Source organism: Drosophila miranda, chromosome 2 (assembly GCF_003369915.1).
Source record: "Drosophila miranda strain MSH22 chromosome 2, D.miranda_PacBio2.1, whole genome shotgun sequence".
Lineage (NCBI taxonomy): Eukaryota > Metazoa > Arthropoda > Insecta > Diptera > Drosophilidae > Drosophila > Drosophila miranda.
The window spans coordinates 7,393,488-7,410,666 of record NC_046675.1 but is presented as its reverse complement, the minus strand read 5'-3'; the positions used below and the strand labels follow the sequence as shown (position 1 = coordinate 7,410,666).

Below are 17,179 nucleotides of genomic sequence, written 5' to 3'. Positions count from 1 at the left end.
CTGTGGGACTGCTGCAGAGAGAGAGAGAGAAACACCAACGATTTCCATAAGAAAATCGAAACATCATCCTATCATTTGTGGCTCTATTTCTCGAAATATCAAATTGATTTCGGGCTGTGGGACACCCTAATGGTTTAACCTATTTGATGAACGTATTAGAGGCACTGCGCACTGCGATAATGTATCTAACAGACACACACTCGATCCCTGAAATATAGAGCTGTTAAAAAGGGTCAAACTACTGTACAAATATTGGGAGTCATCAGGGCCGCAGAGCAGCAGCTACAGCCACAGATACAGATACAGAATGGGAATGGAAATGGAAATGGAAATGGTGGCATAATCCAAACATAAACTCGCAGACGAAAAGTCCAGATACATTTAGGCAGTTAACTAAATAATCACATTTAAAAGGCGCCAAGTGGTTCCGTAAACAAATATTTGAATGTGGGACGCATCTCGTCTGGCTGTCTGGCTGTTAATGGAGGAAACGGTAAGCCACATGCACCATGCACCATGCACCATGCCACATGCACCACTGTAAAGTAAATAATCGGATCCCTCCCAGGGCCTGTGCCAAATCATTTCACGCTGTGCAACGCAATTCCCAAAAACCAAGAACCAAAAAAAAAAATAATAATACCTCCCCTTGGAAATTCCTCCCGTTTCGAAGCCCATTCCCTCTGGCAACAGTTGCGTCTGCGCTTTGCTCATTTCGCAGTTTTGGCCTAACAAAAAATAGAAAACGAAAGAACGAATCTTTTGTTCCACTTCAGAAAGAAGAAATTCAAAACCCGCTAAGGGTTGGATCAGCCGGGGAAAAAACAACACACACACAGACATACGGAGAACTAAAAAGAACAATGCCTTAATAATAGAGAGAGAGAGAGAGGGAGAGGGAGAGAGAGCCATAGCCATTGCCAGAGCGACAGAGAGGCAGATTAAAAAGGTACCAAATTCCAAATAAAAAGGTAAAGGTTTCTGTATTTTTTATCATTAAAAGAACAAAACAACAGCACAGATTGAGGGAAGAGGCAGAGGCATCCCAGAGTGCTAGAGGGGGAACAAACTGAGTCAGGGAATATTGCACAAAAGAGATTAAGTTCCTTTTTCTTTTCTTCTGCCTTAAGGCCCCGAGAAACAGAAACAGACGGACACAGAGACAGAGACAGAGACAGAGAAACGAACGCAAATGCGTAGAGCCGAGAGATATGTTCTCTCCTGTAGGGGCAGGAAGATGCAGGAAGAGATCCCAGCAATCCCTGGCAAAGTGAACATTCCAATGAGAAGCCGAGGCAGAGGCAGAGCCCGCTCCTGCTGACAATACAACTGCGCAAGCGTAACCTTTCATACCTGATTATGAACCTCAGCCCATCCTCTACTGCCTTCTGCGTTTCAGACGAAATCAGAAAATGCAATTTACGAAACAAAAACGAAGAAAAAAAACAACAGCCAGAGCCAGAGAAAGATATAGAGAAACAAAAGACGGGGGAGAGAAAAGGGAATTGCCTTTTGTGTGGGGAAAACCCGAAAGAAAACCGAAATACTCCTACATTGATTGGCATTAGGGCCCATTCCACGTTAACCTGTTCTACCTGCCGGGAAAGTTGTTCACTTTTCTTGGCCGGCTGAAATGTTGTGACAGTCTAGTTAATGTCAAGGACAGACAACTGGCCATCATATTCAGAGAAACCAGTGAAGAGGGACACGAGAGACACGGGAGACGGATAGCATGTGATGGGATGATGAAATCAAAAATCATCGGGCACATTTAGCCGCACTTCATTAATCATCAGGCCCAAGCAGACAATCCTTCCTCCCCAGGCAGGCTGCCAGGCAGGGCAGACGTGGCACGCATGGCCTGCAACTGCAACAAGCAGTAACCACAGACAGAGGAGCCGCAGAGGCACAGGCAAAAGAACAGCCAGCAATGACAAGGAGACAATGGCCCAATGTTGTCAGCAGCGGAATCAACTCGTTGCATGTACAAACTATTAGCCAAACTGCCACAAAAGTCTTGTCAAACCACAAGAAGGGGATCGCAATCGGGGAAGAACCAACCCAAAAGTCGACTGCCAAACGAGATGATTTTCATTAAAAATTACTTAAAATGAAATCATAAAAATATATATACATATGTATATATTGTGTATATTCTGTTTTGGGCAGACTTTCCTTTGTCTTTTGGGGATCCTCAACAAAGACACAAAGCACATTAACCAATGGGGAGAAATGACAATAATGATGGTGATGATGAGCATCAGCAGACAACGAACTTTTGTTGGATCCCAATCCCATACCGAGTATTTATACATGTAGGCATATATATATATATCTTATATTTCTGTTGTTGTTGTGGTCCATCATTTGCATCACATGTTTCTGGTTTTAAAGAGAAATTATAAAGCGTTTCCTTAGCTGCATCATTAGCAGCGCCAACACCAAAAGTCGCCTAACTATGTATGTATATCCATCTATCCATCTGCCCGTCCATCCAGCCAGCCAACAGCCAACAGAGGATCGGATCTCTCTTGGATCTCTTGGCTCTTGGCTCTTGGCTCTTGACGAGGGGGAATCGCACCCGATGTCTGTGTGGCGTTGGCGTGGCGCATTTTACGCAGTTGCTTAGTCCAAATTAAAGTGAATTTATATATAGAGGAGGGACAGAGAGGACAGAGTGAGAACGAAGAGATATATCTATGCAATCTATCTATATAAAATGCATCGGCATCATCATCATCAACAGGCAACAGCAGCGGCAACAACTGCTTCAACAGCAACTAAAAAAGTGCCAAAGCATTATTTTTAGCGTCCTCTTCTGGGGCGAGGCGACGACGATGTCTCCCCGCCCTGCCCAACACTCCACTCCACTCTGCTCCTCTCCTCTCACCAACGATCTGGTCTGTGCCTTAGTCGCTCGTTTGTTAAAATTCGATGGGCGAATGACATTTTTGAGTTATTTTTGTCAGTCCCGACAACGACGACGACAACGACAACGCTGGCCCCGAAATGGCCAAAGTGTTCCGTTCTGAACCGAACCGAACCAAACCGAAATGAAATGAAATGCAAGCGACAACTTAGTTGTTGACGTTCAGTTCGGTGAATGATCAACCAAATGCTGCCTCTAAAGATCGCTGAAGATCTGTGCCGAACAGGGTTTTGAACTTTGCCAAATGGCGAACGGAACTGAAGCTGAAGATCAGTTAAAGGTGGGTTGGGTGATCAATCAATGAGCAAGGTGTGGAATACAAAAGATACGATAGATACGATATAGTAGACTGCCAAAAGGTTCGGTGATCGGGCTAAAGATCGTGTTCTATTTAGTGATCAAACGTGATCAGTGATCATTCAAAACAATCTCCCACATTTATCTTCTTGCCGCTGGTGTTGCCAGATCTTAAAGATTCTCCCGCAGACTACTTTATGGGACATTTCATTGACAATTCCGACAAAAGTTTATCAAAATCTCGCCCAGCCCAGCCCAGCCCAGACCGGCCAAGATAAATGTCTCTCCGCACGGAGATGGTGTTCTTGTTGTTTGCTGGGTTTATTGCCCATAGCAGGGGCCTGTCAAAATTCCAAATGGACCATAAATAAAAACATCATTTTTATAATATTCAACTGGCCAGGGCGGAACCGCGGAACCGCATGAGGGGGCGTTGCAGTGGTTGTTTCTTGGCTTTGCCAAAAATGTCACAAACCGTAGAATGGAGCCATAAGTTTTGCTCACTTTTGGCATCATCATCATCATCAGCATGATCGTCTTCGTCATCTCCTTGGGGCTCTCGCTCTGCTGTGTGCTTCTGTTCTCCAAGGCGATCTTCAGTGCCTCATAAAAATAGCTGCCCCAAAGGGGAGCAGGATGTACACACACCAGAGAGAAAGACAAAACGACTTGCAACATTATAATTTGTATGTTAAAACATCGTAAATTATTTGAATGTCAGTGTGTGGCAGAAGACGAGTATTCGTCTTCGCTCCACTGTTTTTATGAACTACAAAAGTGTGGTGGACGGGGTTGAAGGGGGGCGGCTTGCAGGGAGGAAGTGTCAAGTGTGGGCAGCGCCAGGCTGGAGTCGCCTCGCATATTTGTGACATATGGCGGCAAGACATTGTCAGCGGAGACTGTAATTAAGTGCAGACTGCCCCGCTCATTGAAGATGGAAACAAGACAGCGAGAGGAAGGAATCGATCCCAAAACCAAAAACCAAAAACCAAAAACCAAAAACCAAGAGAAACTGAAGTTGAAGCTGAATCTGAAGCGATCCTCCGCTGGGTAACGTAATCCGATCATTTAGCGGCTTGCTTCGTTAAGTTCGTGTGCCGCGATTTAGTGCCACATGTGGGCCATGTGTTCCCACAGAGATTCCAGTATCGTACTGGTACTCGAGAGAGAGACACACTCCTCCCCCTCTCGAGCGGGTCTTCTCCAATTACACGGAGAGTCGGAGAGCAAAACTTGATCCATTATTCTTACCTGTTTACTGAACATTGCAATATCCTCGTTAAACGATTCCGATGAACAAACATCGCCACCTTGCACCCCGGGCTCCCTCGGCGTACATGTGGCCAATTCGCATTTCTCGAATATGAGCGCCAATAGCGGGAATAGCGGATGTCTGTAAGGAAAAGAGAGACAAAATATATCAGTTTAGCAAAAGTTTCGGAACAATTTCCTGTCCTCGGATCCTGCAAATGCAAATGCAAATGAGCATAGAGAACAGCTGCTGCTCCTGCTGCCGCTCTATCTGCGAGTATATCTAAATAAATAATCCCCCATGGGCCACTTGGACTCTTTATGCTGACGGATTAGTTCCAACAACTCAACATGATTTGACCATTTTTTCCAGGAGTATTTCCCTCTCTTTTTCAGTGTTTTTTGTTCTCCTTTCCGTTCACGCTTAGAGCCGCACAAATTGCACCTGAACAAAATTAGGCGGGGTTGGTACCAGTCGCAGTCCCTTTTCCCTTGACCAAAAACCCATTAGATGACCAGCGAGGAGGGAACCCAGAACACCGAACCCAGAGCCCAGAGGGGGTGTGGACCTGCGCTTAACAAACTATTAATAAGACTCGGCCTCGGCCTCCGACTGGGCTCTCAGCCTTTTACAGTTGAGTGCGTTTCCAGTTTAGGATCAGGACCAGAAGCAGAACAAAAAAGTAAAACCCAGAGACAGAAACACAGAAACAGAAACTGAATTTCTGTGGCACTCATTTGCCATGACTAAGCAAAAGAGCAGCGGCAGCTGAAGTTGTTCTGCACTCGGGAGGAAGGTGTTAAAAGAGAGTGTTCCTTTTTTCCCATAAAAATTAATTTAAATTTCATATACTCGTACACGAAAAAAAAGAGAGAAAAAAAAGGTGCCAAAAAATAATAATAATCATAACAATGTTGTTGCTGCTTCACACAGGTGCCCAATGAAGTCATAATCATAATCATCATCCATCCATTGGGGGGAGCCTTTGTTTGGCCAGACACTCGAGACGGACGGACGGGCGGACGGGCGGACGGGCGGACGGACAATCATCAAACAGTCATCAAACAGCTGATGGATGGGCCAAGTCATTCATGAAATTCTGTGCCTCTCGCTCTCAAGACAAATATTTGCTTAAATAAAAAATGCAGCGGCAAAAACGATCGAAAGACAAACAAGCATTTCGGGCAGCTGGCAAAACAGTTGCAACACATGAAAATTGGCAGTCAGCGTCGGTCCAACAGGACACGCAATGACACAAGGGACTCATCTCTCCTTCGATCATGTTAGAAAAAAAAAATACAACAGAAGAGAGCTATAAAAAAGATCAAACAAAGAAGAAACCACAATTTTGGCAAATTAACACCCAGGAACCGCAAAGGGAACGAACCGCAACAACTGCAGCTCATTTTCGATGGATGGATGGTTGGACTGGACTGGACTGGAGTGACTCCCTAATGCCTAAGCACGTTCATGTTCCGTGTCCGTCACTAAACTCTTGCCACACCCCCACAGAGAGACAGAGAGGAGAATTGGAAAACAGACATTTTTGGTTGAGCCAAACCCATAATTTTGTATTTTGCGCAAAACGCACAAGGATCACGCCCATTTCTATAAAACGAAAACAACGAAGGAAGGATCGCTTGCCGCTCTACCTCTTCCATTTTGAGCAGAGTTACGCGTGCGTTAAAATGATGTCGACTCCCTCGCTGTCGAGGTGAGAACAGGTGGCAGATTGGGTCGCAACCATTGGAACATGCCCAAAATTATTAATCAATTGGGCAGAGAACGCCTGATTCGAAAGGTTCGGAAATTGATTGAGGGTTAAAAATCGATCACTGATCAAAACTAGCAGATGATCACTGGAGATATTTTAAGTGATAATTAATCGTTGATGGAAGATCCCCATTTGAATGGAAACTTTTTGCTGACTGATCACATGAGCTGATCTTCATGAAATATTACACTCCTTTTGTAATCTAGAATTAACTTGTAGTTGAAAATTGACAGTAATCTTTGCGGATCTTCGCGAAGCACGTTTGATGATCATTCGAGCTGATCTTCCATTCAATGAGCGATTGTAAAACTGATCTTTGTGAATGTAGTAGCGATCCTTTCAGTGATCAAGTGAGTATGGACTTTAAATGATGCTCAAAAGTTCATTGATTAGTTTTTGTAGCTTGACAACACATGAGAAATGGGATCATCATTTGGTCAGCGATAGTTTTGGAACTGTTTTTCCTCTCAATCAATTTCATTTCTAATCAGTCTCAGATAATCCCTGACTCTATACAGAACGACAAAGATCATCTTAGGTGACCATTTACAACTCGAAAGCTAAGCCAAGTTCTTGATTAGATTACCCTTCTTCTATCTTAGTTTAAAGTCTTGTCTCGAATCTTGTTGGGGATACTTACTCATAAATCGCATCCTTATCACGTTTGTGTACTTCGGGTATTGCGCCCATTAGGTGATTACCAACCGGTGATACATGACTAGGTGTACCATGACCCCCGGCCCCCGAATGGTAGCCGTGCATGCCGACTGTGGCCGCAGCCGCCGCGGCATGCGTCATGTGCGGTGAGTGGTGCGAGGGGAGGCCTTGCAGGCCGGGCGGCCGATGTCCAGCATGTGGATCATACATAGCCGCCGCCGCGGCACCGGAGTCCATGCCGTAGCCGTGCAGGCCATCGTCATACTGCAAACACAAAAGATAATACAGATTAGTTATAGAATATACACACGAGTGGTAGATGGGTTAGTCAGATGGTTGTTGAAGTGTTGTTCCCAGCCAAATTAGCAGAAACAAAACAAAAACAAAAAATTTAAATATATGCATTTAAATATTTGTGTGGCCAAAGCCGAAGACTCACAAAAAAAGCGATTCGCTTTGACCTTGTGATTACTTTGCCGCCGCTTCGACATTATATGGATATATACCCACGAATATATTCATACATGATATGTATATATATTTAGTTACCTTAGCGCTCGTCTTGGCTCGTCTTTTCTTTCAACGTTTTTTGCATATTAATTAAGCGCCAAAAGCAGCCACCAGCAAATGGCAACAACAAAGAGACAATTTTTAATGTTATCAGTTAATCTGTCTATATGTCTAGTATATACCTATGTATACATATATATCTTGGTGTTCTCTATCTCTGTCTAAAGTTGTACAACATTTTTTGGATCCGCGCAATTGCAAACTGGTTTGTGTGCAACGGCAAAAACAGTCCACAGTACTCGTACTCGTACTCGATCCGAGAACTTATTTTGTATACCCTTTGGAGGAGGGTAAGCCGGTAATGGCGAGCAGTTTTGGCACTCGCAGAAGGATGAAACCATCCAAGGATGGATCTGCCTGTTCTTAAAGGGTATCTCTCGTTTCGGCCATTCTTTTGGCTGTCATTTAACCAAAGTTCAACTGCTGCTGATGTGATGCCTTTGATTCGTTTTCGTTGTCAGTGGTAGTATGTGTGTTTTGTAAGATTTTTATCATTTGTACTCAAGTGGCGTCCGTCGCCTGAGAAGCTTCTCTGCTCCTCTTCACACTGCATAATTTGAGGCAAGTTTGGTTCGCCGAGAGAGAGAGAGAGGGGGGGAGAAAGAAGAGAGGCCGAAGAAGTTGACAAAAAGATTTTTGTGCAGCGACAAGAAATGATGGTGGGCCCTGGGCCCGGGGCCCCCGTCCCCCGTTCCCACTCCACCGTCTTCTCACACATGAAAAGTCTCGCCAGCAAGTTGGAGGTTTTTTTTTTATCAGCCTGGAAAAATCTTTGACACTAAATGAGCAATTGACTTGAGCCGGAGTTGAAGTTGAAGTTGGCGGAAAAGAGATGGAGAAGTGCTGTAAAAGACTGACAGGGAGCCACACTTGACTGAAGATTTTGAGCGAAATGTCAAGGATTTGCACCTGGAAGCCAGAGCCAATGATATATTGGTATCTGAGGCTGTGCATCTGTATCTATACTTTGAAATAGTGCAACTGGCTCATAAAGCAGCTGCCTCCGTTGTGGCAGTGGCACCTGCAAGCCCCGAGTTGACTTCAATTCGATTGTCAACCTTTTGCAACGTTTTGTTTTCGCTCTGGCAATCCTTTAGATACACACAAAAGATTAGTCTACTGAGAGGCAGAGAGGCAGTGAGGCAGTGAGGCAGCGAGGCAGAGGCAAGGTAGAGGTAGTCGTGCAACGCTGCTGCCGTTTTGGCGTTGGTGTTGCTCTGAGCGGGCGTATGCAAGATACAAACCTATAGATACAGCCGCAGAAGCGGGGATCAGCCGACTGGTGGGTTCGAGTCGACTCCAATCCAATCCACTCCACTACACTCGCTTCGGTTCGGTTCGGTTCGGTTCATGGCAGTTAAACTATAAAGTTGTTATGCTAATTTTAGTGTTGGTGGCAACCGTACGTTGTCGCTGCTTTTTTGCTTTTCTGCTTTTCGAAATGAGGAAATTGTGGAGCAAAAGCCGTGCCAACAAAGAGATCTTGAAAATTACCACAATTTGTACTTGTACATAAGTAATGTGGGAATTTGAGTAACAGAGAAGTACTAGGGGGGCGCGAGGGAGAGAGCGGAGAACTGAGAAGGTTTCTCCCCAGGCAGACACCAACAAAAGAAGAGTAAAAATCGAACAGGCAAATACACTTATCCCCCTCTGGGCCATCCCAACCATTTGGGCCAGCTTTGATTGATGATCTCTTTCGGGGCTCAGACCCCAGACCCTCACTCAGTGAGACTCTCTCTCTCTCTCTCTCTCTCTCTCTCTGGCTGGCTGGCTGGGCTGTTGTTTAGTGACCAAGCCATTGACCTTGTTGAATGGCGGCTCTGGTGGAAAGCTCTGCAACTGACAGCGGGGCAAAGTGGGGCCAGGCCCACACTCTTCGAGTGTGTGTGCGTGTGTTTGTGTGTGTTTGGATATTGATCCATACAGAAACCAACCACTGAAAAGCCAACAGTAAACAGTCGCTGAGTGCCGCGCCGTCCGAGTAGGCCGGCATTTCATTCTGGTCTGATTTTGACAAGTTCAGCGTCGAAAATCCTTCAAAAATTTATGACGCCCCCTGGCCGCACACACACACACATAGAGAGGGGACTGTCACTGACAGGCGCTGAAGGAGCAGAGTTTTCGGTAACCAGGCACAGTCGGGGGGCAGTTGCTAGTGCCAGGCTCTGGCTCTTGTCCTACTTGCTGTCTGTCGCTGTTTGTATCTGTGTGTGAGCGGCGCTGTGCATGTGTTTGTGTTTGTGTGTGCTTTTGTCGTGTTTGCGCGACATTAAGTCATATCCAAAAAGCCTACTGCACCCTCAAGCCCCCCCGTCCGAGGCCCTCCTTCAGGCAGAACAACTCAATTGAAATTTTCGGGCAAAAATGTTCAGAAATATGTATTTTGGCTTTAAGTTTGGGGCACAGAAGTGGGTGTGGAAGGGTGGCTGCAACAGAATGTTGCGTGAACTTGAAACCGAAAACGTTGCAAGGCACATAGGCTAGAATAGAAGCACAAACGCACACACATGGCCAGGAAACAGCAACAGCAAGGACATTTAGTGGGTGAGAGAAAAGAGAGAGGAGTGTTGCAACAACGGGGACAAAATGTGGCAGATAGGGCTGGTGCCACCTTTATCTAAGGGAAGGCCCCAAAACTGACCAAATGCCAGACACCCAACGAGTGGGAGGGGCAGGCGGAGAGGCAGTAGAGTTATGAGTGCAAAAATGCAGGCATGAGAGCGAAACATGGTGTAGACCCCCTCGCTCTCTCACTCTCTCTGTGTGTGTGCGTATACGTTTTAGGCAAAATGGTGACAATGGCCGCCATTTTACATAGTCATGGTCGTAGTTAGAGCTCCCATTTCCCCCCCTGCACCCACTAAAGCCTCAATATGTTTGCTGTTCGCTGCCGAAACTCCATTTCTATATCGATTTCTTGGCCTTCTTTCTCCACAGCACTTTTGCTTTTTCCCATTTTATTTCCATTTCATTTACCCCACCAGCAAAACACATCAAAAGGGGAAGGGGAAAAGGCGGTGGGGAATATTGAAGCCCGCAACATTCTTAATTGCGATGGGGCGGCCAAAGGCCTAATCAAAATTAATTGTTTATCATGTTGTATTTGTATTTGAATTTCTTTCCATTTCTTTGTATTTCTCTATAATTCTTTTTCGAGCTGTGCTGTTGTCTTTCTTGACTTTTGCTTAATTAGCAGACGAGCCGCAGTCCGCGGTTGTAGGTTGTTGGTTGTAGGTGTGTCCCAATCCCAATCCCAATCCTACCCGATTCCCTACCCTACCCTTCCCCCTATCTGCTATCACGCCCAGTTTTGTTTCTGTTTTTGGGGCCGCCTCAAAAGTTTTATTTGGTGTTAGACAATTAATTTTTGTTGCGTGTCTGGGTGTTATTTTAATTTACAGTTGCAGCATTTCCAGCCAACATTTCTGCTCTTTCTGTGTGTGTTTTTTTATTAACTTTTATTGCTTCTAATAACAATATTATCGAGCAGGCAGGCGGACATCAAACGCTGAGGGGTTTGTCAACGGCCCAAAACGTGCGCACATTTTCCTGCTCTCTCCCACCAAATTTATGTCTAAAAACAAATACTTAACGCAACAGCAGCAGCAACAAAATACGCACAAATATATAAATAAATATAAAGCAGAAAAATTAGATACTCGGTAGCCAATGGTGGATTGGTTGACTGGCAGACAAAAAATAAATGCAAATAAATGTATTCTTTGGCGTTTCGACATTTATCAAAAATCAACAACACATGACGTCAGTCGGCGGCATTTATTAAATTAAAATGAGCCCCAAACTGGCAGATGATTAACAAAAAACCAACAAACACAGCAGCCGCGGCGGCAGCGGCATTTGTCCAAAAAGGTAAATTCAAATTTCGTGTTTCAGGAAAACAAGAAACAAAATTCGATTCAAAAATAAATTGAAATAAAATAGAAATTAAGCAGCCGAAAATTTTTTCACGGAAAGTGTCGTGGAAATATTGAAAATTAAAGAGGAAAATGCAGGAATTTTTTATTTCAAATAAAAGTGAAAGAAATTGGAATGTAGCTTTGAAAATTAAAAAAAAAGCATTAAACATTTTGGACTAATTTTTAACATTTATTTGGAGAGATAAATGTTCATTAAATTAACAAAAATGGAAATAATGTAATAATTTTAATGAAACTGAATTTCCTTGAAGAAGCCTACGAATATGATCAACTTTTAATTGATCTCTTAAGAACATCGCCAACCAGCCATCTTTCTTGACTATTTAATTAAATTTCCAGGCCTCGAGGACCTCGAAAACTTCCTGCCCGAACAAAAGCACTCTGTTTGCACCATTTAGAGGCAGAAACAAAAAGCCAAAAATCTCTTGGAGTTTTTGGCATTCTCCTGGCTGGGGCCAAGAAAAAAGTTACTCAAAAATACGAAAATAAATTGCGTGCTGATGGCTCATTTAATTTAATGAGCGGCGTGCAACTTGTCTAAATGATTTTTCCTCTACTTTACAGCAGTTTTTTCTCTTCATTTTTCAGAGTTTTTTGCTGTTGTTTGGCGCTGGCCCGCATGGAGGGCCTGGCCTCTTTCATAGATGGATCGGATCTAGCCGAAAGAGTTTTCTACAAAAATGTAATTTAGTTTTACTTGAAAATTAGCGAAACACTTTGACTTAATGTCAGGGAAATTACACACATACACACAAGAAGAAACAGATTATTTAAAATACTTTATAAGACGATTTAGGCGTAAATGTAAAAAGAAATGAAACTAATGAAAACACTTCCAACGGCAGCCAGCAGGCAACATACTGTTGCGACCTCGTCAAACTTGGCAACTATGTGTACCAACAACAACAGCAACAGCAACATGGCCAACAACCACAGCACCAACGGGCACCACCGCTTCGACCCAAGAACGAGGCACGCAATTTGATCATTAAACATGAAGCTCTTTAGCACACGAAAAACAACATCGACAAGAGAAAGAGACAGAGACAGAGTCTGAGTCTGAGAGATGGGGGTAAGAGAAAGAGCCACAGTGGAGGAGCAGAGCAGCTCATGTGGATAGGCCCCATATAGAGCCTGGCAAAAATATGCATATGTAATTTGTTTATAAATATTCCTCGCAGCCTGCTTCCTTCGCCGCTCCACTCTTCGCCCGGCCTGAGAGAATTCCCAACTTTCATTGGGGAACTAAACTAAACCGAGATACATATACCTGATAGCCAGGCCCAGGCCCAGGCCCAGACCCCGGCCCAGGCCCAGGTATAACTGATCAAAAGATACAAAGGAGAAACTCTCTTCTGGAGCCACCATGAGTCACGGGGAAGCTGAGAGTCGCAAGAATTTCTCACTTAATTAGAAAAGAATTTCCAGCGAAGGTTAACCATCTCTGGGAGATTAAGCAGAGATGGAGAATATTACTAATGAAATATATAATTGCAGATAGGGATAATCCAGGCAGATAGAAGAAGGCCCTGAAGATGGGGGAAAGAGTTCTGGCCATATTCTTACAACATTATTCTGTATTCCCATCAAATCCGCAATCTTTCAATCAACTTTTCCCCCAGCTGTGTGTTCGGCAGAAATCTAACAAGTAACGGCCTCACGTTGCACATCGAATGGCATTTGCAGCATGCACCGCAATCTAGCCGCTCGCTCTCCCCAGCCGATTGCTTTCTATTTTGATTTTATTTCTGCAAAAAAGAAAAACACATATATAGAGGCAAAGCAATCACAGAACAAACACACAGAACGAGAACGAGAACGAGGGGAGCACACACTAGACGAATTATATTTTATGCCACAAATTACGCTGCGGTTAACCTTTAAATTAAAATAACACCAAAACAATTTTTGTGCTGCATTTTGCAGGCGTTTGAAATGGCACGGAAGAGGCAGGGACGGGGACAGGGCACGGGGCACGGGGAGTGCCGTTGCCAGTGCCAGGGACGGAACGGAGGTGGCGAGGTGCTTGTGGCAGCTGCACATTGCACATTTTTATACAAATTGCAATTGCACATTTTTTCGCTCTCTCCCGCTCTCTCTCTCTCTCTCTCTACCTTTTTGTAAAGGCATCAAATAATCAAATTAAATATACATATATAAAAAAAATATATGTGAAAAAAACGAGCACTTCCCGCCATTTTCCGGCACGCACAAATGTCCAAAAATGATAGTAGTGTCATGGAAAATTATAAAAATAAAATTGTAAATAATAAAACCGCAAAAAGAGAGCGGGAAAGCGGGAAAGCGTGAGAGAGTGAGAGAATAAATGAATGTCTGCCACGGCCTCAGCCTCTTTTCGCTCATGTGCAATAAAATTATATGCATCAAATGCACACACAAAAACAGATACAGATACAGATACAGACACCCTGGCACACACAGATACAAACAGAGTCCCAGAGTCGAAAAATTCATTTGATGGAATTGAAATGCCGCAGGAGAATAGCGAATACAGACAACGGACAGCAGGGAAACAGAGGAGTGGTGGTGGGGTTACGGCTTCGGGACAGAATCGTGTATTAAACCAAAAGCGTAAATTTATTCGCCAGTAACAGCAGCACCCAGCGCCCAGCACCAACAAACACACACATAAAAATCACCACACAACATTCCCGCGGGCATTTCACATTTTTCGTTTTGGATATTTCATTTGGATTCTTGTTCTTTTTCTCTTTTTTTAATGCTCCCAAAGAGCACGGCCTACCATACCTATGGCCAGTCATAATTCACTCTCCACACACACACACACACACCCATGAAGTAGATGTTAATTGCTAACACACACACACTCGCACACAGGAACAGGCACAAATATGGAGAGTCTTTGCTCCGTTTAATAAAAAATCAAGTTCACTTCGCAGGTTCATGTTAATCAATTGATAAAGTCGAAAGCAACAAACAAACACACCAAAAAAATAGTAAAGAGGCAGCTCTAACTGCGATTTGCCAGAGACTGCTGTTGGCCACCTGATTAGCATATTATTTATGATCCATATAAGTGGTAAGACATAAACATAAACATAAAACTCATTGAATCATATAACCACGTAGAATTGTGGCAGCGGGAAGTTGAGTGGAGAGTATCCTAAAGGGCCTTTAGATTAAAGAGTTTGTTCTCAAAGATTCCAATGATACTGAGAGTTAAGAGCACTTCCGCTGAAGACTGAGTACAAATAAACTATCGGTCATCTGTAGAATTTATACGAGTATTTATGATATGTTAGATCTGCGTAAAAGTACTAAAAGTCTTTTAACAATGGACCATGAACCTCTAAAGGTCATCCAACAAAGTCAGCTTTGGTTCCTTCTTAGGAATTTCCACGGCTATCATGAAACGTTGAAGTTTAGCCGTCGGAGTCCTATAGATGTACTAGAATCTACTCCAGAACACACATTTTTGGAAATGGAAGTTTCCTAATAGCTCGAATACCTTTTTGAAATGAAATGCTATAATAAGTTTTCCCCCACCATACCAAACACAAATTCAACTACTTAATTCCATAAAACTTGTATGAGAAAATGACCCGCATAAATCATATTTGAGAGAGTCTCTCCCCACACACACACATTCGATTAATGTTGCTCCAAGATGGAAATTTCACTATATAGAGACTTTACGAATTGCTACCACACTTTGCCGATAACTGCTGGTGCCGACGGCATTTGATTCGAACCAAAAATACTAAGAAAAGATAGGCACCCGACGGGGCCGTCGCTAATTTGGCTGGTCTGGGAATAACAACACTTCTGGGGATATTCCTATATAGTTTTTGGGGAATTTTTTGGCTGGTCGGTACTTACCCTGGGCTGAGCCATTAATGCTCTGGGAGCGACGTCTAACCCGATTTGTGCCACTTTTGGTGTAGAGAAGACTGTGGGGCGACACAACACACAATTCGACGGCGGGGCCCGCGTCCCTTGTGTCTGGTCCTCGTTGTGACTCTTCCAGTTGTGGCTCCTCGACGCTTGGGGCTCTTATTCTGGCAGATCTGTTGTTTGGGGACCTCCTGCTTTGGGGTCTCTGGAAATTCTGTTATATTTTGCTCCACTCAAAAATAGTGTTACAGCGGAAAAATCACGTATAGTAGTTTTTCCGGCGTTTTCTTTAGGGATTTCTTTGCTTTTATTTATTTTTTCTTTTCTTTTCTTTTTTGTTGTATTATTTTTGCACTCTTTTACAATATACTTTTATTATTTTTTTTCTTTTCTTTTAACACAGGCACATTCGTTAAGATTTATGTATTATTATTACGTTTTTTGTTGTTGTTGTTTTGTTGCTTGTATACTTGTTGTTGTTGTTGTTGTTGTTGTTACGCGCGCGTTGTTGTTTTAGTTGTTGTTGTTAAGCGGGAGATCTCTTAAGAACTTATCTTTTTCTTCTTTTTTTCGATTGAGTTTTTGTTTGTTATTTACATATAATATTGTAATGTTTTGGTTTATAAAAATCGTATACAATTTGTTGTTGCTTTAGTTGCTGTTGTTGCTGTTTTTGTTCTTAGTATACTGCTGTATTGTTGCGGCTGTTGTTGCCACATAGCTTTGCAATTTTTGTTGTAGTTGTCATAAATCCATGGCTCGAACTACTAGAGTAGCTTCCTCTTCGTCGATCGATCCTATCCTCTTAGGCTTGATCTTTCCTTCTTTAGATTTCCAATTTCCGATTGATTTCCTTTTTTTCCGTTTTGCTTAGGGTGTTATTGGTTGTTGTTGTTGTTGTTGTCGTATACTCTTTTTGCTTTTCGTATAATATGCGCACTATTTATCACAGCTGCTTCTACATACTATATATGTAACTAGATCCTGAACCAAAATGAAAACGCAATTAACTTTAGTTGCTGTCGAAACAGGGGGAAAACTCTCAGACGTTTTAGCGACGGCACAACGTACATGTGGGAGTGGGTAGTGTTTGCTCTTCTCTTGTGGGTGGTGTTGAGAGGGGGACAGCTACAGCTACGGCTACGGACAGGGGATCGTCGGGATCCCCTCTGCAACAGGAACGTACCCGTTGAAACACGCTCTACCCTTGACGGTTCATGGAGGCTACTTTTTTTTACTGCTGTGAGGCGAAAACGTAAACGTAACCGTAACGCGGGAACCCGATCCGTTGCGCGCGCGATTTTGTGCGTTTTTTTTGCGATTTCTTCGAGTTGTTCGGTAAAATGTTTTTGGTTTCGCTCAGTTCTTGTATTTTCTGTTGCTGTGCGGCGGCAATAATAATAAGAATAATAAAATGGCGCTCCGCAATAGGCAATAATAATAGTAATAATAATAATTCTTTGCTCCCAACGACTTCGCTACTCGCTTCGCACACGACACAGACGAGACAGCACACAGCACAGACGAGGCAGCACAACACGTCGGCACGAGGGCAAAAGATACACTGTCATTGTCAATCATTCGCCGTGGTGCCGGCCTGAGACTCAGTCACACACACACTCGCACACACACACCAAGGCGAGCCGAGAGCGCGCGCGAGAGAGAGAGAGGGAACGAGCGACCAACACACTCGCACGGGCACACGGACATGGCGACGCAACAATTGTGCCATTAAAATATACTAGCAGTGGAAGCGGGATGGCCATACAGCACTCGCGTTGCCACTTCTGTGTGTTTGTGTTTGTGTCGGTGTGTGCGCGGCGAAGAGAGCGCATGCGCTGATCGCACGATGACTGATTTGTTAGTACGCCTTTTCTGTCATA

General features: G+C 43.7%; 1 protein-coding gene across 4 annotated transcripts in view; it reads right to left on the bottom strand.

The window, feature by feature from the left end:
- LOC108154955 (homeobox protein homothorax) overlaps window positions 1-16,875 on the bottom strand; it is a 117,221-nt gene extending 100,346 nt beyond the window's left edge. For 2 of the 4 annotated variants that reach the window (XM_017285460.2, XM_033389178.1), the window contains exons 1-3: window positions 15,282-16,874; window positions 6,893-7,173; window positions 4,478-4,619 (exon numbers count right to left, since the gene is read on the bottom strand). In XM_017285460.2, coding sequence (XP_017140949.1) covers window positions 4,478-4,619; window positions 6,893-7,173; window positions 15,282-15,296 — 438 coding nt within the window. In that variant the 5' untranslated portion in view covers window positions 15,297-16,874. Of the gene's footprint in view, window positions 1-4,477; window positions 4,620-6,892; window positions 7,174-15,281 lie in introns of all 4 variants that reach the window. The other 2 variants (XM_017285461.2, XM_017285463.2) reach the window with 2 other exon arrangements.
- Between the last annotated feature and the right edge of the window lie 304 nt (window positions 16,876-17,179).